Source organism: Balearica regulorum, chromosome 7, assembly GCF_011004875.1.
Source record: "Balearica regulorum gibbericeps isolate bBalReg1 chromosome 7, bBalReg1.pri, whole genome shotgun sequence".
Classification (NCBI taxonomy): Eukaryota; Metazoa; Chordata; class Aves; order Gruiformes; family Gruidae; genus Balearica; species Balearica regulorum.
The window spans coordinates 20296955-20319990 of record NC_046190.1 but is presented as its reverse complement, the minus strand read 5'-3'; the positions used below and the strand labels follow the sequence as shown (position 1 = coordinate 20319990).

The following is a 23036-nucleotide window of genomic DNA, read 5'->3' as shown; positions in this document are numbered from 1 at the left end:
CCTGAATCTAGTTTACTATCAAAAATAAGCCGAAAAGGGATCACTTCCCACTTCACTTCAGTCTTAAGTATTTTAGTGACTATTGCTGCAGACATTTGGCTTGGAATTCAGTGTCTATATGATCGCATGTGATAGAGGTTTTATTTGGGATATGATGCAGAATGACTTAAACACGGGACCAGGGCAAGAAAATTATGTTTATAGACCAAATTGAATTTTCACCTCTGAGTTTTCTGGATTTAATAAGCATATGTCCCAAGTTCCAGTCAGAGCTTCATAATATTTTTAGTAACTCTGATTTCCTGCAGCAACACTTGAAAACGTTACCCCACCATCACTGGCCTTCCCTGTGTTTGTGGGTGAATGGATTAGGTCAGCAAGGATAAAACTTGCTAATTATGCATATGTTTGCTGGTTTGATTGCCAGTACATGGCAAATTGCCACCTATGGACTGGCCACACTGTGCTGTTGGGTGCACACTGCGGTGCCAGGGAGATGCTGTAGGAAATACAAATGGTAAAGGTACGGAGTAAAGAAGTGGTGGTGGTGAAGTTTGTTGGATACAGTCTCTAGGAATTGCACTTCAGGTTACTCCACAGCACAAAGCAAGCAGCCCTGCCCCAGTGCCATGAAGTAGCTCTTTCTTAGCAAGCACATGCTGGAACTACCATTTTCTCTCTCCCTTTTGCTTGCAGATGCCAGACTCAGATCTTTGGCCTTTTCCCTTTGATATTTCAGAAACATCCTGTTTTGTAGTCACACTCAGTAAAGAGCTCCGCAGGAAAAATGCGGATACTGTCCAGATGGCACAGCTCAGGAGCATCCTGTGTCACCGCCTGAGCACACTCAGTCAGAAAGCATCTAGACAGCACTCTCCAGGCCAACTGGATGGGCTTTGGCCACAGGGACAGATTGTTGCTTCTTTCTGCATGAATGCCCAGATGGGAGGAAGCTGCATACTATGTGCAACCTCAGGAAAAGGAGCTTAGCTCATCTTCTCCTCTGCATATATCCTTTTCATAAGCATCTTTTTTTTCTTTTTCCTTTTTTTTTTTTTTTTTTTTTTCTGACGCTATGGGAGCAGATGCAGTGTGGGTACCAGCTTGGCCATTGCTGGATGGTCAGCTAAGGAGGTGAAGGCAAGAGTGTGCTGAAGTGAAGATTTGGTATGTTTGGTGGGCAGGCTGTAGCTCCCTTGTCTGGGCCACCAGGACAGGGAGAGACAGCACATGCTAGCAGTGGGGTTAGGCAGGATTTTGCAAAATTAATAGTGAGAAAACTCACTGTAGATTCAGAGAGAAAATGATTAGCCTTTGACGGTCCTATTTTTTAATATGCACTGGAAAACCACTCTCTCTAGAATGTGTGGTCTTTCTTGTGCTGAAATCAGTAGTGCTTCTGAGGGCCATAGATACACTTCTGCTCAAACCATATCAACTTCAGTGGGATAGCTCCTTCATCAAGGTAGTAACTTAACTCAGGAGTCAGAAAGAGATTTTTCTTTTATCTCTTTAGAGCTTTGAGTGTTTACCAATGCCAGTGTTTTGATTGCAGGCATAAGCCAGAGATTCCCCTGGAAGAGAGGAATTTAAAAAAATTACTTCTGCAGACCTTCATGAAAAGCTGAAGCTAGATCTGCAAGATGAGTTATCCCCTAGAAATGCAACTGCTGGCCCATAAGAGCACTGAAATATCCAGGGAGTCATTGTCTCCTCAGTGCCAAAGCTGAGAAATATGACATTGGAAAATATGGGGAGTAGGAAGTATGACTTCTAGTGGCACTATCAGTTAAAAATGACAGTTTCTTTCCACTAAGATGCCTATTTTTTACTCCCTAGAAGAGGATTAATTACTGGGAACAATGTCTACAACAATTTGTGCAGCCTTTTTCAGCATTACATCTAAATTTTGCTCTTAAATCCCACAAAAGTTATGATTAAAAAGTCAGGGACAAAGATGATTTACTAAGTCCCACTGAATGATTTTATTTTAAAGAAACAGAGTCCCACAAATGTAGGGCACATAGTGACTGTAAGGGGTGAACTGGTCCATCTTTCTTCATTAACAGAAGTAAATATACCTGGCAGAGGTTTGTCCAGCCTGTTTTAACAGTTTTTGGGGAAAAGCGTCCTCACCTTTATTTCTAGATTCTAAACCAAATCAACATTCCTGGAAATCAGGCTGACAACTTTTTATCTTTCAAAAAGGCCCAAGGAAGTAATTAAAATTTTTCAGTTTTCTGGTGACACTTTTATTACTCCAAATGTGTCATCATACAAAAATCATCTGCTGTGGGACTTTGTAAATACACAAATCTCAGCACAATTCCAGCAAGAGATTTTCTGTATTTATACAAACCTTTCCTTCGTGCGGGTAAACGTAGCAATGTGTGATTTGAACGTGAAAGCAGGCATAACTCAGCAGTTTTGAATATGTTGTGTTCTGAGTGTCTACCTGAATGTGTAAATGACATTTATGTAGAAATGTTCCTATGTACATCTCACATTCTAAAGAGAGACAACGAATAAAAAAGGATTATTCATCTCATAGAGAGAGAAATTATGTGGACTGGGACATGGCGAGTCAAGGAAAAAAATGTTCACCACTTCTTTGTGTATCATATGTACAATGTTACTTGATGTCTGTGGAGATCAATATTGCCTTAAGAAATTGGGAACTTAAATCATCACACATTGTTACATATTGTGGAGGAAACAGTTCTTCTAACAGAGGGTGGCATAGCTTTGAATTTAAAACCATCCAGGAGAAAGGACGACTTGATTGTTCCCAGATCCAGAATCCACAAATTACAGGACAGATGTATTTCACTTTCTTTTTCTCAAGGAAAGGTCGAATGGGTTAAGACTAATGAGGAATTCTACTAGTTGTGCAAAAAACTGACTAGCCTACCTTTCCTAGTTAGATTGATGCACATGGTATAAGACTAGTCTTAATGATGTAGTGCTTAATTGTAAGATGAAAAAGATAGGAAACAAATCAAATTTATCCATCAAATGCAATCTTGCAATGGATAAATTTGCTCCCAGGCTGCTGTGAGTTGCTGGACTGCAGGCTGGACCGCAGCTTAGAATGCAAGAATTCCCCAGCAAGGAAAAAACAAAAGCAGCTCTTCACATTTCACAGCTCTCTGAAGTGGTAATGAGACTGCAGATTATTTGCTCTTATATCTAGACCCCTCTCCCAAAAGGACTCCAGGGACACTGGTTCTGATACACACTGTATCTGGCTGGTTTGTTGTACAGTGGGAAATGCACTGCTGAAACCTAGAAGTCAAAGGGATTTTTCAGGTGAAGGAAACTTAAGCTTCTGGGCAGCTTTAGGAGCACCTGTCTTCATTGCTTGATTCCGGACTATACACCCGCGTAGAACACTGAGCTAAATGTGTAATGCTGAAAGCTTGGTTGTGCCGAGTACATACAGATGATGAGACCAAGTCACAGCCTTCTCAGTTCCACAGGTGTCCAACCCACATCAAGTTCCTGCTCAAAACAACACCCTGCTGCCTTGTAGGCACGGCAGGAGCAGGGAAGCTGTCCTTTGAATGAATACTTCCAAATTTCAGACTTTCACATGTTACTCATTACAGAGTAAACACTTCCAGTGCAGGGACTGTCCTGACCTGCACTGGCTGGCACTCAGCACATTGTCAGCACTTAGCCTATAATGATAAATAAGGATGGGATTTTCAAAGCTGCAGAAAGAAACCTGAGCATCCCATTTCTGTTACATCTGTAAAAACCTGGGAATCCACATCTCTGAGCTGGCTTTGCAAATCTCAACGCAAAATAATGTAAGTGGTGCCTGAAAAAGGCAGGCAGGCAGAATAAGCGCAAAAGATTATGCTTTCACTCAAAGTTAACAAAATGACTTCCAGAAATTTCCCCCAGTCTTCTATAACCATAAGCCCTTCCTGTTTCTCAAGTAGCTTGTACATCATTATCATCATCATCAAAAGAAAATCTCAGCTATTGTGTGGCACCAGGCCACTGATGATCCAATCCATGCTGGGATAAACATTGCTGTCTATGCTGTATGAGCTGTAGGTAGAAGGATGCTTCTCTTAAATAGCTCAGCTATGGTCATTCTGCTTCAGAAATCACACAGGACCAATACCTGTTCTGTGGTGGGGAACCAGGGAAGCCAGATACAGTCCAGTAAAGAGGTTATTAAAGAGGTTAGTCAGCGTAGGAACAGCAGAAGCCAACTCTTATGTACTACGTACATGTACTTTACATGTACAACATGTTGGAAGAACTAAGCCCAAAGGGATCATTTGTAATACAGGATATATTTACCTGATTTCAAAGTGGGATGATGATATGACTTTGCAAAGACCACATAAGTCAGTGGCAGAATCAGGAAAATTCCCGATAGCCTGTCTTATCTGTGCAGATATTCCTCCTCTTAAAAATTAGTGTGAAAATGATGGCATCAACAAAAATTTTGCATAAGTAAAGATTGCGGGATTTGGTCTAACCTGAAGTCATGTCCTTTCCATTGACTCCAGTGAATCACACAGGAGCTCCTAAGCTTGGTGGTGCAAACCTTCATGAAAAGACACTGAAACCTTCTCATTTAGCTGATGTTCTACAACTCACACTCTTGGGCTACGACAACTAATCTCTAGGAGGCAATGAAAGGCTTACCAGAAAATTTGGTTGAGGAAGAATAAGATTTATCTTTACTAACTCAAAGGGCTAAGTACTTAAGGCTATAGCAGAACAGCCCTTAGAGAGCAGAATTTGTGGGCCCCTAGAATTTTCTTCTTCCTAATGACTCTCTGTGCTTCTTGCATGCTATAAAAGCCATCCCTTTTTGCATTTCAGCATCTCTATTTCCTTTGATCTGTACACATTTCTCATTGATGCTAATAGAGAATGATACTGATGGGGAATATTTTTGCAACAAGGGGAGCATAGAATTGTTATTCTGGCTAAAGCAAAAGCAATATGACTTAAGCAGTTTTTAAAAGGCTTTACTCATTGCTGTGCAATTGAACATGATATTAGGCTTTCTCTCTCTCTTTTTTTTTTTAATTTTCATTGAGATTATGTCCATATTTTATCCAGGTTATTGTATTCTTGTAAAATTATACCGCAACCCACTCTAGCACGTTAACAACAAAAGAAATTCTCTAGCTTATTATAAACATCTTTCAAGAAACCAGAAGCACATGTCCTCTGGAAATAATTTTGCTGGTATTTAGGTTATTAAAAAAAAATTCCCAAAACACTGGAATTTTATTTTGTAATGTTCCCTTATACTCTAGCTTGTTTGCTTAGGTTTTCTAGAATATTCTCCTGGTGCCCTGGTATGGTGCCTTTCTTGGGTTGCAAAAGGAAGCTGCAGAAGAAGTCCAGAAACTCAGCAATTTGAGTCTGTCTTGGCAGTGAGAATTACCCCTTAACTATGTGCCATCAGTGAAAAAAGATCCAGTGCAGACACCAGCTGTGCAATAATTACAGTTGGAAAGAAAAAATTCTTTTATCCTGCAGAGATTTGGCAGGATGACTATAGGGGGTTTTTTTGCCCCAAAGCAGACTGAAAATTCAAAATCTGAGAAATTTTTGAGAATTAAAAAAATGGGGAGGCAAGTTTGCTGAAAATCAGTAAAATTTTTCATTTAGATGAACTTTATGTGTTTTTTTCTCTGTAATTATTACTAGTTTGTATCTTTGTTGAAACTTCTTTTATTTCACTTAGTTTAAGTTCCTCACTGAAAAATCATTTAAAAGCAGAAAAAAATATTTTTTTTTCTTTTTTCTGAGAATACTGAAACACAGGGGTATAACCAACTGTGTTGTAAAGGGAGGCAAGAGAAACAGAAACGGGAAACAGCTCTGGGGAGTCTCCTGCCCAGCTTCAGAACATGCCTTATAGATTGACTTGGGCTTAGTTTACTTTGCACTTGAAAGTATTGCTAGGTGCGTTTGCATCTTGAAAATCCTTTGGATAATATTTGTTGGATATTACTTTTTGACTTAAAACTAACTCACGTCCATAGATTATGTGTTTTCTGCGGCTGTGATGTCTCTCCAGGTGCACTCTGAGGTGAAATATGAAAGGGAAAAGAGCAATGTATGGAAACAGCTGCCAGACTCGAGTCTAACAGCAAGGCATTAAAACTGAGTCTGCTGGCTGCACGCAGCATGTGGATCCTCAGTCACGCTAGGGAAGACAAAGCTGATTTTATTGTTTGAAAAGGCTTTATTCCTGCTCACCTCCAAAGAGTTTGAACCTTGACTGGGGTTGCACAGCAGGAAGGGAAGAGCCAACAGCTATTTCTGGCCCATATCCTTGGATTTATTCCAGAAAGAAAAAGCATCTGGAAACAGATTTACCTCAAGTTCAGTATGTGTTGATGTGCTTTATTGACCTGCAGGAAGAGTCTGAGTGCTTTAACTGATAAGAGCTTTTCCTAGGAGGGCTGAAGACTAGCTGATTTCTGATGTAGCTCTGTGCCTGGGCACAGTGATTGATGCAGAGTGTGCACAGCAAAGGGTGGCTGTCATCCCCTGACATCAAGTGCTTACCTGGGTCTTTGTCCTCGTAGCATAGCTTTGGCCTGACACAATTACCTACATGGATATAAGGGGGTTTTTGTGGACTTTTAAAACTTTACCTCTTCCTCTACTGAAACCTGACCTGTATGAGCAGACCCTGGCCAAGGTGCAATCTCTGCAGGACCAGCAGAGGAGAGGTGAGTTCCATACCTAAGCAGCAATATCGCCAAAGAATTTAGCTGAGCTGTTCTGAAGCCACCTGGCATTATGCCCAGGTATCCTGGGTTGTACCGTGACCATGCTTAAAAGGGCAGAGGTTATACACTGGCAACTGGTGGGCAGGTTCCCAATTCTAACCCTCATCTGAAAGTGAAACTATCACAGAGACGTTTGGGTTATTCACATGGCCTAACTTTAGGCACCCACCTTCACCTAAGTTATGGAGTTAGTCACTCTGGGCTCTCTCTATTGCCAGAGAAGGGAGAAAGGATCCCCAAATGGCAATTCAGAGCATCTAGTCTGAATTAGTAGGAGAATCAGGCTCCTACTCTAATTCGTCTCTCTTTCTATTGACTCTATATGGAGCCTGGCAGACCATTCTCTTTATATAGGCAGCTGAAGTTAGTTGGTATAAAACTCTCTCTATTACCTCTGGATGTCTTGTCCAGGTACTGCTTTGTTACGAAAGCAGAGAAAAACATCTCTTAATCAATCTGTAGGGCAGAATCAGACTCCCCAATTCAGATGTGAGAAATCTCAAAAGCAGTGTGACCAGTATGGTTGTGATTCTGTCAGTAACTGGTATTTTTTCCAAAGCACCAGCTGCCAGAAGCATGTGAGAATCAATAGCAGGTTTCATTTTAGAACAGGCTAAATTTGTAGGTACGATCACTGCTAGAAAGCTGGAAAACGTAATCTAGTGTAATCTAACGCTCAAAATGAAAAGAGCCAAGATAATTCATCACTTGAAAAATATTACTTAAAAAAAAAAAAAAAAGGACTTGTATGATTTTAAAGCCAATTTATAGTTTCTGAACCTAGAGTTCTGGCAACACCACAGCAATTGTATTGCAAGAGAAGAATATGGAGAAAATAATGTCATAGAAAATTACTTACCAGGATCAATTTTCTTTGAGGTTTCAAGAGTTTGGGCTTAGGAAAATTATTGGCTATTGGAGCTATGGAAATAAATATTAAGGGATCATTTCATATTATCATCATTCACTGTCATTTTTAGTATATGCATTAGCAATTCATGAATTACAGATTAATAGCAGATTAGGAGCAAATACATGTACTCATACCAGAGTTTAACTGTATTTCAGGTAAGCATAGGAATTAGAAAAATCCATAAGATTAAAGAATCTGATATGCAAAACATGCGGTTTGTGTGCAGAAGCCAGAGCAAATACACACCTTGAGAACTGATCACTTGTGATCCAACCCACCGTAAACCTTCAGGTCCTTTCCCTCCTCTCTCCCAGTGGCTCAGCACTGGCAGTAGTGCTCAAAAAGTACGCCCAAGAGTCTATGAGACTGACCCCAGAGGCAATCACAAATACTCTTTGGAAGTGAAGTCCCCAAGAGGTTGATCTTTATCTGCTCAGCTTGTTTGACTTCTCAAGTGCACCTGCAATTTTAAGAGTGCAATGTGCTGGCTTCCCTCAGTCTATCCCTGACATGAAATTTCATCTTGCCTAACTTTAATCTTCTCTTTGAGCAGGGTGAATATTGCTGCAGAGGTTACTCTCTCTCCTCTGATTAGTGGGAGCTGAGACCTCTTGCTTGGACTTAGTGACTAGCTTTTCAACAGCTAAGGCTGCAGGGAGGTGTGAGCCTGGTCCCAGCAGCAGGGGTGGGCCATTTCTTTCCCCACCGATGGGAACAAGCACAGGTCACCTCACAAGCAGAGTCAGTGGCAGGGTGTAGGAGTCCTGACATCCCACGCTCGGCTGTCCCTCTATGGTTGTGCTCGTGATTTGAAATACCACTGCATCTCTGGTTTTGTACCTTTTGCTGGGATAGCTGGTGGCTGCTCCAGTTTCTCTTTCTCTTTCTTTTTCTTTACTTTCTTGGGCTGTAAAGGGGACATGCTTGTCACACTGGTAACAGTCTCCCCCGAGCTGCAAAGCAGAGAGATATATGAGAGAAAAGTGAAAGCAATGGAGGGAAAGAGAGTTTGTCCCAGTGAGTTCATGCAAACATATCACCTTCCACTTGTGAATGTCCCTACCCAACAACTTGGATTCTGAGCTGGGGACATACTGAAAAACCCTTTCAGGGGTTGGAAATGCTCCAGCTCTTGCATTTTTTCAACCATACAGCCTGGCTGAGAAACTCAGGAGTCTGATCTGTCCTGGCACAGAAAATGCAAAGCGTCAGGTTTAAACAAGACACATTTCATAGCATCTATTCCTTAAAAACATGTATGACCCCACTGCTGCACCCACAATGAGCTTGTACCCATCTGTCCTCGAGGGCAAGAGGCACAGACAGGTTAGGTGACTTGCATAAGCTCACACGGAAAGTGCATGGCAAAGCAAAATCTTCGATGCAGTTTCTGGGCTAAGACTGGCTGAGCGGCCAGCAGGCCAGGAGGGCATGCAGCATGTCTTCAGACAGCTCACAACCCCACATTTGAAAAAGCTAGCTTCTTAAATGAGGTCAGGGTGCTCAGTGCACATAAAATGGAGAAACTGTGCCCTGATCTGTAAACTCGGGCATTCTCCAGTACCTCTGTGCTGAAAAAGCACTAGCAGGTATGAGGGAAGAGAACAAGCTATATTGTAAACAGACTCCTGTCCTAGAAAGCTTCTGCGTTTGAACTATTGCAGTTTAACATCCTCTAAGTCTGGAGGTTTTACCCTTAGTATCTCCCAAAGCCTGAGGTCATAAATCCTGCTTTGAATATTTAGGGCTTGGATACGCAGTCAGGTTGCAGCTGAGCTGTGGTAACAGACTGTGCAGGTGCTCCTAGCTTGCAGCTAACGTGAAATAAAATTGTATTGGCTTAACTGGTAATGAAAGAAATCTTAACTTACAGCTGGGGTGGGAGGAGAGTGTATAGCAGTTAGTTATGATGACTTGGTAAGCGGCTGTTGCATCTGACCACGGGCTTACCCTGGGAAAAATTAACATGACGTGGTTGTGGGGACTTCTCTGTTCTGTGCTGGTGAGTTACGTGACAGTGGGATCCAACCAGGGTCTCCATAGTCATAACTGACAACACTGATTTCACTGAATTTTAAATCATTTGTCCCAACTTGCTGTTCCTCTCCAAATTCTTTCGCATAATGAAACTAATAGAATAAAATATTCAAAGTGGGCCAAAGCCTTAATGAAAGTTAAGACGTCTCAGCTATTGCCCACACAAGAATAACAAAATAACAGACATTATCATTTTATGCAGCTGTAAATCCAGGTGAATGCACTACCATTGGTAAAATCACTCTGGATTTACACTTGCATAGATTACAAAAAGACCCCGGTTTGCTGATTTTCCTGAGTTCTGTTCCATGTACTCAGTCCAAAATATGTTTGCTGCCAGACTTTTTTTTAAAGTGTTTGAAAGGTAAAATATTTTCATGATTTATAAATAAATCTCATCAATTATGTAAACTGAGGGTTGCATTAAAATAATTTCAAAGTCTGCCTGCACTATTGTGAACCTATCCCACAATAACCATTTGTGTCTATATGATTTTAATGTGAAAAGTTTTAAAAGCAGCAGGAAATGAAACTGTCCTGCCCAAACACAGCAAACTGCAAAGAACAAAGAATACCAAAAAGGGGATGAGAACTATTTTTTTAAATGTTTTTTGGTTTAATAATCCAAGGTCATTAAGGCAGATGCATAGCTTAAAGATACTATTATTCTGATATAGCTACTTTAAGCACAAGATATGAAAAGACTTAGTGTCAATTCATTGCATTAGATATTATTCCTGCTTTGCCACTGAAAAAGTGAAGCTACAGAGAAATGTATTTGTGGCTTAAGCTTTTCTTTTAAATGCTAGGGCCATACAGGGTTAACTAATTCTGGGAGATACAATAACTGTACTTGCTCTTAGAACTGAGCTCCTCAAACCAAACAAGGAGGCTCAGAAAAGACTCCTTGGCTCCAAAACACTGCCTCTTTGTGAGCTTGTCTTGTTCTGTCTCAAAGGAAAGTTAGTTTTTTATCTCCAGCTCCTCCTCCAGCCTCCTGGCTTCTATTTCAACAGCGTCACATTGTGCATTTCTTGAAGGATCTAATGATTTTTTAGGGAGAAAGAAAAATACAGGAGTTTGGGTGGAAAACCTGTGGAAGGTGTCTAAAAGTCATGGCGCCAGGACAGCAGTTTCCCTGGAGGTCATGGCTGTCCCCGAGCTGGCAAACTACTACAATTTTGGCTTTACTGTCCTTATTAGAATCACGGATGTGGGACTTTTCCTGTTGTCATCTAAGTCAGCTATTTCCTCTTGTCAAAGGTCTGCAGGGGGATGACAAAAATTCACTTGAGTGAACTGGGAGCTGCTTTGATATTTTCCGAACGGGGAAGCTGTGTGAAAAGGTGCCAGGGATGGACTGGGTACTTGGTTCTGGTTCAGTCTGGCAGAGTTTGCTCCTACGATGTCAGAGTGGCACAGTGGAACCAAGGTGTCGAGATGGACAGCTTGCTTTCTGAGGTGACCACTTTTTTCACCTCAAATTATTTGTCTCCTGAAGAGCAGTCACTGAAGGACTGGAGAGATCAGGCCAAAACAAATATAAAAGACAGAAAAAAAAATTCCTATTTTCAAAGCTACACCTCCTGGGGGTTTCTAATGTGCAAAATTATTTAACACCAAGGAAGATAATAATAATAAAGAGGATATTTAAAGAAAAGAAAACCCCAGGAAATTGAGTTAGGTGGTTTGGAAAACCCAAAATAACTTCACTTTTTATTTAGGTATTTATTTTTAGAATGTGGGAAAGAAATGGGTTTTGGTTAACTTTTTTCCATAATTTGTTATCGGTCAAGTAGCAAACCAAAACCTAAACATTTGCTTTGTTCTTCTCAGGAAATCTGGATTCAATTTTCTTTTCTACCACAGCCATTTTGTGAGACCTGGGGCAAATCACTTAGCCCTTTGTGCTTCAGATTCCAATTAAGTAAAAACACCATTATGATGTGAAGACATGAAATATTTTAAGATGCTTAGGTATTACTGCAGTGGGAGTACAGGCACTTCTTAGACACCGGACTATTAATGTAATTTTGAAACTGGATTCTGCTCTGAGTTTGAAATATCACTAAGGGAGCTGGAGCTGAGCCTCTCTAATCAAGGCTGAATTTTGCACAGCGTAGTCATTTTGACTGGCAGGAATCTCATTCAAATTAGTTCATCTGTTTGGCCTAATGGATATTTAGACACTGTGTTTTGGGTCTAAATGTGTTGAATTAAGTTCTAAGAAAAGGAATGCGCAGGTGGAGAGAAATGAGTTCAAAGGAATTAATAATTTGTGTTTTGAGCAAAGGCTGGAAAATAAAAACTAACAAGTGTAAAACCTAACAAAAATGATGATACTGGTAACACTTTCATAGCTATTTACTTTTAAAGCCCTGAAGTCAATGCACTTTAGACATGCATTTTTGGGATCGGGGTTTTCATTAGCATATCTTGTCACACTGAAATACATGAAACCATATTTTTGTCCATGTAGAGTCATACATTTATCTCACTTCTGGAGATTCCATTTTACAGTGAAGAAATCATGTTGTCTTGTTTACCCCCTGCTATTCAGCCTCCTAAGTTTAGTGTTTATAGTAATATCACTACCACATCATCTATTCCCAGAGAGGCAGATTCTGTAGTACGAGTCTTTTTATCTGACTGCCACACTCCATTTTTTCCATCATCTTTTCAGTCAGGTCTCATTTTTCTCCTCTTCTTATGTTCTCTACCAGTCTACTTTGATTTCCTCCCCCTCCCCCTTCCCTTTTTGCTTTTGTAATTCCAACTTTGTCCCAGCAGCTAATAAAGAAGAAGGAGAAAACATCCAGGGAAAAATAAAAAATGCTGAGCTCTGTAAATTTTTGGTGTGGTGCAATGGCTAGTCAGGGTCACAGAGCAAAGATCCTTCCATGAATAACATGAAAGTTTCAGTTCATACTGGCCTCTCCTGAACTCTCTTGCTTTTTTGTGACTTCACTTACATCTGAGTGTCAGTTAGATTGAATACAGTGATAATCCAATGAGAACGCACTAAAAATTACACTATTTGAGGATCTAGGGTATGCTATACTTGGCATATCTTTTTAGATACTATGAGAAATAGTATCTGTGATACCAAGTGATACTGGATTTAAACTACAAGGCTAGAAACACATGTTTTATGTCACTGAAAACTGGGAAACAGCTGTACTGTATTGTTACGAGGCATCCTGCTTCAATCTTTTTTGTTTGTAAAATACTTCTGTCATCTTTTTTTTTTTTTTACTGCAGTTCCAGCACAGTTTATATCTCAAGAAAATCATAGGATGGAAATCAGTTTTATAGCACCACACAATCAAAAACTTTTGGAGTCAGTATTTAGAGGGACAGTGATTAATGACTGCAGTGGAAGTAGAATTTTTCCCATCACTTGGAGTCGTCAGCTGGGAATAGACTGCGGGCCTTGAAAATCTGTTTTTGAGCCCCACTCCCTGTTCCTGGGTGCAGGAATCACTGGGTAACATTGTGATTTGTTCTATGTACATGGATGGTTTAAGTCATCACCATCTGGAGAGGTGTTGGGAAACCCTACAAAGCAACACAGTATGAAAGTAGGCTCCTCCAAAAAGCAATTCGGATTCTCAAGGAGAGGCTTGTCACTGAAGCACCTGCAAGACCTACAGCTAGACAGCCCAGGTAGATCTCCCTTATCATGCGCAGCAGATGTTGGCTTGCAGGCACGTTCATGAGTCATGGACCCCGGACTCTTTATCCTCCTGTAGGCATTTTGGAAAACATTACTCATCTTCTTCAGCATACATAACAAAACAAAAATAGAACTGGTGCCTTAGGTTATAGTAAAAAGAAGTGTAATCTCCTACCTGTTCTGGGGGCATTTCACCAGGTAATGCTTCACTGTTAAAGAAAAAAAAAAAAAGAGAGAGGAAAAAATGTGACTTCACACCAACACAGTTTATGAGTTACAAATGGGCACTGCACACAGACCTGTATTGCTGAGACTGTGGACTTGCCAGGTTGTTACACTGAGAGAGCTGCTAATTGTCACCATACAATATATTGTGCATTAAAATGTAGTCTGACTCTAAGACATAGCTAGGCTTCAGAGAGAGGAATGTATCAAACAACACCAAAAATCTGCTGTGGAAGTACTGGGCAACACACATTCCAGTGGTCAGGCCAGCCAAAAGACAGCTTGCTAAGGAGAAGCACAGCAGGCCAATAATTTTACTTTGAAGACTTTTATTTCCCTTGTGGTGCCCCTATTTCCAGAAGCCTGAAATAAACCATTCACCCACAGGAGCCACTGCTGTTCCTAATGTAAGCTAGATTGTGGCCTCAGGCATAAAGGGATGGCCTCCTGGGATCGGATCAGAGGTCCTGTCCAGCCACTATTCCGTCTCTGACAGCTGTGTGTGAGCTGTATAAATCCTTCTGCTTCGTATTCCCTTGAATCAGTAGTCCTGAGCAAGGGCAGCTCCCCCCCTTGTAGCCTTTTAGGAGCCAGGGCTATTAAGATGCTTTTTTGTGGCTTAGTGGCTTCTGTGCTCTGCCCAAGCTGTGCCGCATGCTGAGTGTGGAGACATGCAGGCAGGAGCAGAGTCTCTGGCTCTTCTGGTCAACCTACTGCCAACTTATTTCTCAGAAGGAAAAGAGGGTGCATCCCTGGGCCACGATGTGAAGTTGAATACAACCTAGACACACCCCTCCCTTCATGTTGTCCGTTCTTTAAAAGACCATGAAAATCAGACAACAGTGCACTTACATGATTATTCCCCTCTCTACAGGAAAGTTTCCACATTTGGTCTTACCTAAATTCTCCTATTCTAAGGAAGCTCCACAGCTCCTACGGGGGGTGCATTTTAGTCCTAACAAAAGGGGAGCTGAGAGCACTGGGAGCTGGGGCTAACACAGGGGCTGTGTCTAAGCCAGCCAAGGCAGTGCTTCCATCTATCTGTCTGGCCTTTTTTAGATGTACAGGAGAACAGTAGACCTGAGCCTTTGGGGGTAAGGGGATGCTCATATACATTGGTGGGGTGGGGCAGGGCAGGTTATGTTACGTTACGGTTGTTATGTTACGTTACGTTATGTTACGTTACGTTACGGTCCTTGTGGTCTTAGGGCTGAGGAGTTGTGGGAGGAAGTTGGAGTGATGCGAGAGTGGAGGGAGCTGTTGGTGTTCCTGTGGCAGGAGTGGAGGGAGGAGTGAGAAGGTCTGATAGAAATTTGTCCAGCAAGGTGAGGTAACGAGATAGTTTTGGTTGTCCTGGGCCTCTGCCCTAGTCTTAAGGGGAAGAGCAGAGCCAGGCTTCTCTTGAAAGACCTCTGAGGACGATGATACTGTAACCAGCTTGCTGAAGGTGGAAGAAGGATGTGCCTGGACCCTGCCTGGAGGCTTGGGGTGATGCAGAGGGAGGATTGCTTTGCTGTCCCTGTCTTTCCTCACTTCCTCAAGAAAGTATGGACTTCTTGATTTCACTGCAGGCTCTTCTCACATGAATACTAGGATCTGGTTAGCCCAGCCCAAGATGGAGGTACAGAGTGCTGAGAATGGAGAGGAGGTAAGATAACATTATTTAGGAGAGATGCCTTATTCTAGCAGTCTGAATGAGAGAGCACTGCTGTGGGCTGACAGGGTGGGTGTCTTGTGGAAGGTGGCCCTGGAGGGGGTAGAAGAGTATTGAGGGAGGAGGGGGCTCTTTGTGCCCTGTGCCCATACAGCTGAGTGGAGAAAGCACCTCCCAGGGAACTGCTGCTCCCTGGGGCTCACTCCCCGGTAGCTTGCTGCCATGGCCCAGTGGCTGTGGGGAGAAAAAGCAAATCGAGACTGGTGGAGATCGTGGCCGTCACTGACGCTTCTTCCACTGCTGCTTCAGAAATTTAATTCCCTGGTGCTTTACTGACTGCTGAGCCAATTAGTGTGGCTCTGGAAAATACTCTCATCAAGCGGACTTAGCTGAAAGGCTTGCCTGAAAATCTTATCTGTTGTATACCAAATGCCTGTCTGCTAAGCTTTATTCTGTAGTATTTCCATTGAATCCATAAGTTTAATGCTGCCAGTGTTTACTGGATAATGTTAAAAATCTAAATAAAAATTTGGTGAAGCCTGCAATTATTCAGATATTAGGGTAGTGAAGGAAGGATTTAGCAGGTCAGAAGAATTTACTTTTTCTCTGTTATGTATGCTTATTCCATATTTTATTCTATATTACTTCTATATTTAACTGGTGTTGGCTCAATATAAAGAGACCTTTTCTCCAAGCTGCTTGTATGCTTACACCAGCATAAATTAACAAAAAGAGAAGCAAAATATAGCCCAATGTCTGCTCAAGAAAAACCAGGATACATCAGTGTGTCTAGTGCTTGTGGCTTCAGGGTGACTCACCATGACCAACATACTTAAGTGTGGGTACTCCCTTGGCACAAAACCTTTGTCATCACTTAACAGGGTAGGAAGAATAACATCGATCTTGCTCCTTCCTCTTGGCAAGCAGAGTCGTTGGGTTCAGTTAGAATCAGAGTTACTCTACTAAGCACACTACCAGGAAGATGGAGCCACAGCCTGAAATGTGTTTGTGGTCAGGCAAGGACTTCTGTATATATCTATTTTTGGTTTACATGTCTTCTCCCTTGTGTATCTGAGTCACTCATTCCTTCGTGGTATGTCTGTAGTGCTGGAGAGGGAGCAAAGTCACGATTCTCTCCTGTCATTAATGGGACAAATCACTAACCAAAACTCTTTTTGAAAACCTCTGTTCAGAGATGGTCCTTATGCTGTCCTCTAACATGGCGTCTGCTAAGCATGCTGGAATCTCATCCTCACAACTTGTGTGAGGTCTCCAAATAACCCATTCTTAAATGAAAATAGAGACTGCACTGGCTACTCCACAGAGCTGAAATAGCACTTTTGATTACAACAGGGCTGCTTTCATGCAGGTTTAGCCTCTCTGAGAGAAGAATGAAATGGTGATTGTTGACCTTGAAAGATTATTATGAAAATGCACATCTGAATGACAAAATTATGCTTTAGTTTCAAAGAACACTTCAAAGAAGAGAGTGCTAATAACAACCCCCATTTTCCCAAGAATATTGACAGCTAGTCAGGAAGGGAGAAGAAAACAAAACAGAAGACAACTGCTTTGAAACCCCCCCTAAACTTATCTGCAGAAATGTCACTCATGCAAAATGTTAGATAGATCTGGTCAGAATGCAATTTAATGATACAGCACCTGGTCTTTGAAAGAAGTTCCAACAACGTTCAATTTAAGTTTATGCAAAGCTGAAAAGTTTTGAAAAGTCAAAAAAAATTAAAGTGAAAGAGCTATTCAAAGGGAACAAAATGCCTTTGTTCTAGTTTTGATGGCAGAAATGGTCTTTTCTACCAATAATTTTTGTTTGTTTGTTTTAATGAAAATCAAGGTGATATTTGTCTCTGCATTTTCTGCATTCTCCTTCTCCCCCTCTCCCTCTTTGGTAAGAGCCTTGCAGTCAGCAAGAAGGACATCTCACTCACCTGTGGATCTCCTCTTGTTCAGGAGTGACTGACAGAGAATGACAAGTGTAAAAAGGAGGACACTGATGATTCCTATTGAACACACAAAGACTGCGTACACGTACAGATCTGAAAGCCAAGCACAGATGATGGTCAGTGTTGTAGCTGTATGTTTCGTGCTTACAGGATAGAAAAACACTACACCTGCAACATCTAAATAGACCCTGGCCCAAAAGACTTAGGGTAACAGTTCAGACGTAATTTAACTCTCCTGAAACTTTCATACAGTATCCTGCCCAGTTTATAATGTGGTTGAAGTCTTCATAAATGCAAATGGGTGTAGTTACGAGGGCTTGCTTTCAGGACGGAGCAGAGGGCTGGTTTGGGGGGTTTTTTTGTTTGGTTTTTTTTGGTTTTTTTTTTTTTTTGCTGGGGCAACCAAAAACCAGTGGGACTTCAGTTGGATTATTTCCCAGTTCAAACAGCTGTACTGGTTTAAGTAAATAAAAGTGGCGCTGGGGAGAGTGCTGAGTAGCTGAGGAAGAAAGTCTGTGATTGCTGCTTCTGGTGGCAGCACTAGCTTGGAATTTTTGTTTTCTGGTTTTTTTTCAATCTACTGCCTCAGTCTCCCTTTATGGCTTTTATTCAAGTGCCTTAACGTATTCCCACTGGAACTGACAGGAATTGTAGCATGGCAGATCAAGATGGAGTATTTTGTTCAGAAGGAGAAGAAATCTTTAATGACTTATTTCTACTTTTACTAGAACTCTAAATAGACTACTTTAAAGATGCTCTACCCATTAATGTCTTGAAATGTCCTTAGGGAGGTATATTGGCTTCTTTCCTGCTTCACAGAGAGGAAACTAAGCCTCAGAGGTCAAGTGTTCTTAGAGAAAATAGCATTGCTGGAACTAGACCCCTGACCTGCAGTTCTGTGCTTCATTCCCCTTCCACAGTACAACAATGTAGTTTGTAAACTGTGGTTTAAACAGCAAGGCTCCCCACAGAATCAAGGCCAGCCTGCAAGTGAGCACTACTGCCTAGCTTGCAGTGCAGCAGAGTGGCTGCAAATGCCATGCTGGTGCTTCACTGGTGCTCCAGATTGGGGCAGGAGGAGGTGGTAGGAATCCCAACTGCCTGCAAATTCTGGATTTCAGTCTCCTAGAACAGTTGCTCACTAACCTACACAGAAAATACTGATTGTCTTGAAACTCAAGGCAGCTTTAGGCTGCTCTTGCAGAGCAGAGCATGCCTGGTGAGCAGTTTCTAAAGCTAGTGGCAGTGCAGAGTTTTTGGTACCTCTTCAGACACACTCAGCACCTTCCTGGATTAGGAGGTTTATTTGCATTGCATGATTAGTCAGGCATAGGTTATTTTCCCATTAACTATAATAAACCTATGAGAAACTGAAGCTGGAGCCTTCCATTCTCTTTTCTGCAGCACCCCTTGTACTCTGTGGGATGCTTTCTTGGGCAAGACCTGAGTTTGTACAGGAACTAGCAAAATTGGGATTGTTTGGGGCACTTTAGTTGCACTGTAGCATTGAACTAAAGTAACATCTTGTATACAACCAGTAGCAGTTAGATGCATCTTTACCTTCAAAAAACTTCCAAGCTTCATGGTTTTTCTTGAAAGTGGGATCATCAGAAGATTTTGATGAAATCACTGAGGAAAAAAAAAAAAAACAAAAAACCAAAGATGACATGACAAGAACTGAAAACGTGTGGCATAAAACGTTGGGACCTCTTGAAGTAAGTGTGGTTCTGCCTTAGACTTCAGTGCACCAAGATCTTGCTTTATCTCACAGGATGATTACCTTTCAATGAAACACTTTTGTTATAAAACAGCATTATAAAAATGTCTTCCAGCAAATCTCATCTGACTTGGCACTCCTCAAGAGTGCTGTATGGCTTGTGAGACTGCCTCCCTGTTATCATCTTATTCTGGGAAGATGCAATGTGTGGGTCTTCAATCAAAAGTTAAATGCAGTGAAGTACAGCAAGAGGATCGAAACACATTTTAGAAGACCCTCAGTCTTAGAATAGGGTGGCCATGCGCTTGCAAGGCCTGCAATGGCTTTATGGGGTGGTCTGAGTATCCCAGGGAAAAAGCTGCCATTAATACTGTCTGTAGCTGGCTTTATTCTGACTCTGTTCTCAGTTACCCAGAACCCATACCTCTAGGGTTGCAACTTGTGTTTCTGTCCCAAAACAGGCTACTTCTGAGAAAGGAGATTAACAACTTTGCTCAAGAGAATGGGAATTTATTTTTCCCTTGCAGTTATCTATTAAGAAGGATTTTTGACACTGTAGTGCTCATTGAGAGACTTCAAGTGAGAGTACTGCTCACGAGTTCTTTTTCTACTCACTTCCCTCAAAAGTTGGCTTCTATGCTCTGCCTTTTAAAGATACATGGATATGATACCTGCTTACCTACCAAAAAAACCCACCCATGCATGCATAGACTTTCTGAAGCATGTCCAAGTGCTTCAGAAAGCATTTAATTAAAAGGGAGAATAGCTGCAGATTTTGCACAGAATTGTCCTCTGCTTCAAAAGGAGGATGGACTACAGAGCTCTGGGCAAATGGATGAATGTCAATATCATAACAGCTGTACAACACAATGCTAGAATTGAAATGTTCTGACTGCTTGATGACTGTTCAAAACCCTTACTGGTCTCCTCAGCCAGGTTGTTTATGCATGCTGACATTTTTTGATGACATCAGATTAGATGATATCACTTATGATAATCCATGATTTTTTTCTGCTAGCAATCGTTGCAATGGAACAGGACTCTGGTGATGTCCTCCAGCTTGCCAGTGAGGTCTGCACATCCAAGAGGGGATCATGTGGCAAATTATTAAAGAACAAGTATCTTACTGGAAAGGGAATTCATTAAGGAGTGCCCTGTAGGGATAGCCTGTGAGGCTAACTCAATGGATATGGAACTGCTTTCAGGATTATGAAATCTTCTGTTCAGTTGTGATGGGAAGCTCATCCTGAATATTTTAACAATTCTACTCATTTGTTACATGAAAGCATCACGTGTAGATTTTTTAGAATATCTTCCCTGAAAAAAGGGCTTTTGTTCATTTGGGGGGAAAAATAATCTTGCATTCCTGTATCTTGCAACACTTGCCATTAGAAAATGCCGCATGCGACTAATTTTTAATCTGTTTTGTTGGAAATTCTGACACATAAACTTCCCAACAAGACAGATTGTTGTGATCATCTCTACTTGTTTGTGTTGTCCATGCCAGTAGGATTATAGTCACACTGCCTAATTTTCTGTTTGTTCTCCTACATGTAGTCTCTTGGATTGTAAACCATTTGGAACATGTGTTGCTCTTCCTAAGAGATGTGCAGTACTTTGTGTAGTGGACTTGAGGGATCACCCAACTGTAAATGATGGTTTGGGGGTGCTGCATATTGTTCTGAGAAGACTACTCACTACTTTGAGTTTTCTGATAGAAAGGCAATGGGAGAACCATCTTTCTGATGTCTCTTTTTTTTTTCCTCCCCTCAAATAAACTGTTTTCTGGTGTATTCTGTAGTATAATGAAGATCACTACTTTGGTTTTAGGCTAACATTGACCACCCAAGCCCAGGAAAAGAATAGATGCCTTTGATAAGGTTTCAAGGTTCTAAGAAATTTGCCTGGTGCTTTACCATAAAGGTACTATTTTGAATTTGGGCATAACTGTGGACACATTAGCTGGAACAAAATGTTAGACAAGACAACAACTGTGATTTGTTTGAATACTGTTACCTTATTTGATAAAGCACAAGCAGTACAATTTAAGTATCCAAGTGTTTCAGGCAATTTGTATTGCTCCTTTTGTTGCATCCTGGATCTAAGTGTAATATAAGTAAATCCCTTCGCCATAAAAAGTGTAACCAATCATAATATAAAATACAAAATGTGTTTGGAAGAAAATTTCCTTGAAAAGCCCAAGTGTTACCATTGGGGAAACTGGAGACTTTATCACCACTCTGAAAAGAGTTGCCTTCCCTCCCATGCGTAGCAAGTCCCGAACACTCACAGTGCATTAACTGAATGCTATCAAAGGCGGTCCTTTATTTCCAGTAAAGAGGCTTTTAGCAGTAAAACAGTTGCTATGGCATTTAGAGGCAGGTCATTTTTCAGATGTCTTTTAGTATCTTTACTCTGGATTTAGAATTAGAATAAATACTCTTTGGGGGGGGGGGGGGGGGTCGGGGGCAGGTTGTGGTGGTGTCTGCCTCAGATCCCCACAGTGCATAGTGTTGGTGTGTTTAGTCTACAGGTGGGCCTGCCTTCCTCCCTGGTCTCAGGTTTCCTGCTCTGCTTTGGGTAACGTTTGATGCAGAAAGAAGCAATACAGCTGACCAGACATTGTGAGAAAGATGAAGTCATGAGTCTCAAATCCCCGTCCTGATTATGTACTCATAAATCACACTAAAAATCAGGGGGGAAATAGTATTTAAGGGCTGAAGAGTTACAGTTTTCCTTCTTTGCAATAACTAAATGGATCTGAACCCTACACTTCAGCTAGGAAGACAAATGAGAGGTTTTTGTGTTATAGCTAGCAATAGCCTAAGCAGTTATGAAAGATGCAGAGCGACTTTTTGTGAGGAGCCGGGGGGTCTGACAATAACTTACATTTCTTTTTCTTCTGCTGCCATTTACCTGGAACATGTCATTCCCTTTCCAAGCACTCCTAACAAATCCTATGTTTCACTACAGGCATTTAAGAAATTCCATCATTTGGTGGGTGAGAAAACACTCTTTAAACTGCTGACCTGCTCTATGAAATGATATTATCACGGGAAAATCCTAAAAATTATTCTCCAGCTTCAGCCCTGGCCAACCATTCAAGGAAATAACAACAGCTGGTAGTTACTCTCAGCCTCTTTTCCTCTTCTTCCCCAGCACAGCATTTCAACCACCTGTTCTTTGCAGGTTGAGACGAGAGCCCTGGCTTCCCTTCCCCACACTAGTCGCCAGCTTTGCCCCTTCCTAAAGGTGGGAGGCTGAGGCAGTTGGGATGATCAGTCCTCCTGCTCACCAGTTCCTTCTTCACAGTGGCTGAATCTATCCTTTCAGCCAAATCCAGAAGGGTGATCCAGGGGGAGGAAGAGGAGAGCCAGTTCCTAGCCAAGCACACGAACAGCAGGGATGAATGACTGCTGAGCATGAAGCACGCTAATGCCTGAAGTCTGTAGGGCTGAATCATACATGCAATAAAGTTTCGTTTCTTACCCCCATGTGGTTACAAGACTAACCACTGTGTCTTGGCTTCAGCTACCCAACATGGGGTCAGTGCATGTAAAACTTAATGCCCTCCAGAGTTTAAGATGGTTGAGTTCAGGAGATGTTGGGCTCTAGTGTTTTTACTCCTTGCCATTTAAAAACAAGAGTGAAAACAGCAGCAAAAATTAGACAAGGAACTGTTCTTTGAGCTGTGAAGCTAATGAATTCTGTGTCCCACACCATAATGGCTCCCCTCTCCACAACAACCTTAATACTGGCCGCCTTCTCCTATGCTGTGTACAGGAGCCCCAATTACTGACTGCAATGTGGAAGGTCACTGGACACATGGCAGCTCCAGAACAATAATTATCTCTTCTGTTCTTGCAGCTTTCCTTCAGTGAGGAAGTTCATGCAGATCTTCTCTCCCTCCCTCCAGCCAATTCCACATTACTTGTACAACCTTAATAACTTTAAGACCATTATCTCATTAAAATCAGCCCATGGATTCAAAAGGGTGCAGACTAGTAGATAGCGTGATCATGTAGGCTTTGGTTTCTTTAGGATAGCAGGTTGTAGATTACAGATGATATT

At 41.6% G+C, this 23036-nt stretch overlaps 1 protein-coding gene across 2 annotated transcripts in view; it reads right to left on the bottom strand.

Moving 5' to 3' along the window:
- VSTM4 (V-set and transmembrane domain containing 4) overlaps positions 1-23036 on the bottom strand; it is a 40086-nt gene that overhangs the window by 9111 nt on the left and 7939 nt on the right. For both annotated transcript variants that reach the window (XM_075758352.1, XM_075758351.1), the window contains exons 3-7: positions 18809-18877; positions 17234-17341; positions 13584-13617; positions 8536-8648; positions 7642-7703 (exon numbers count right to left, since the gene is read on the bottom strand). In XM_075758352.1, the coding sequence (XP_075614467.1) occupies positions 7642-7703; positions 8536-8648; positions 13584-13617; positions 17234-17341; positions 18809-18877 (386 nt within the window). The remainder of the gene's footprint in view (positions 1-7641; positions 7704-8535; positions 8649-13583; positions 13618-17233; positions 17342-18808; positions 18878-23036) is intronic.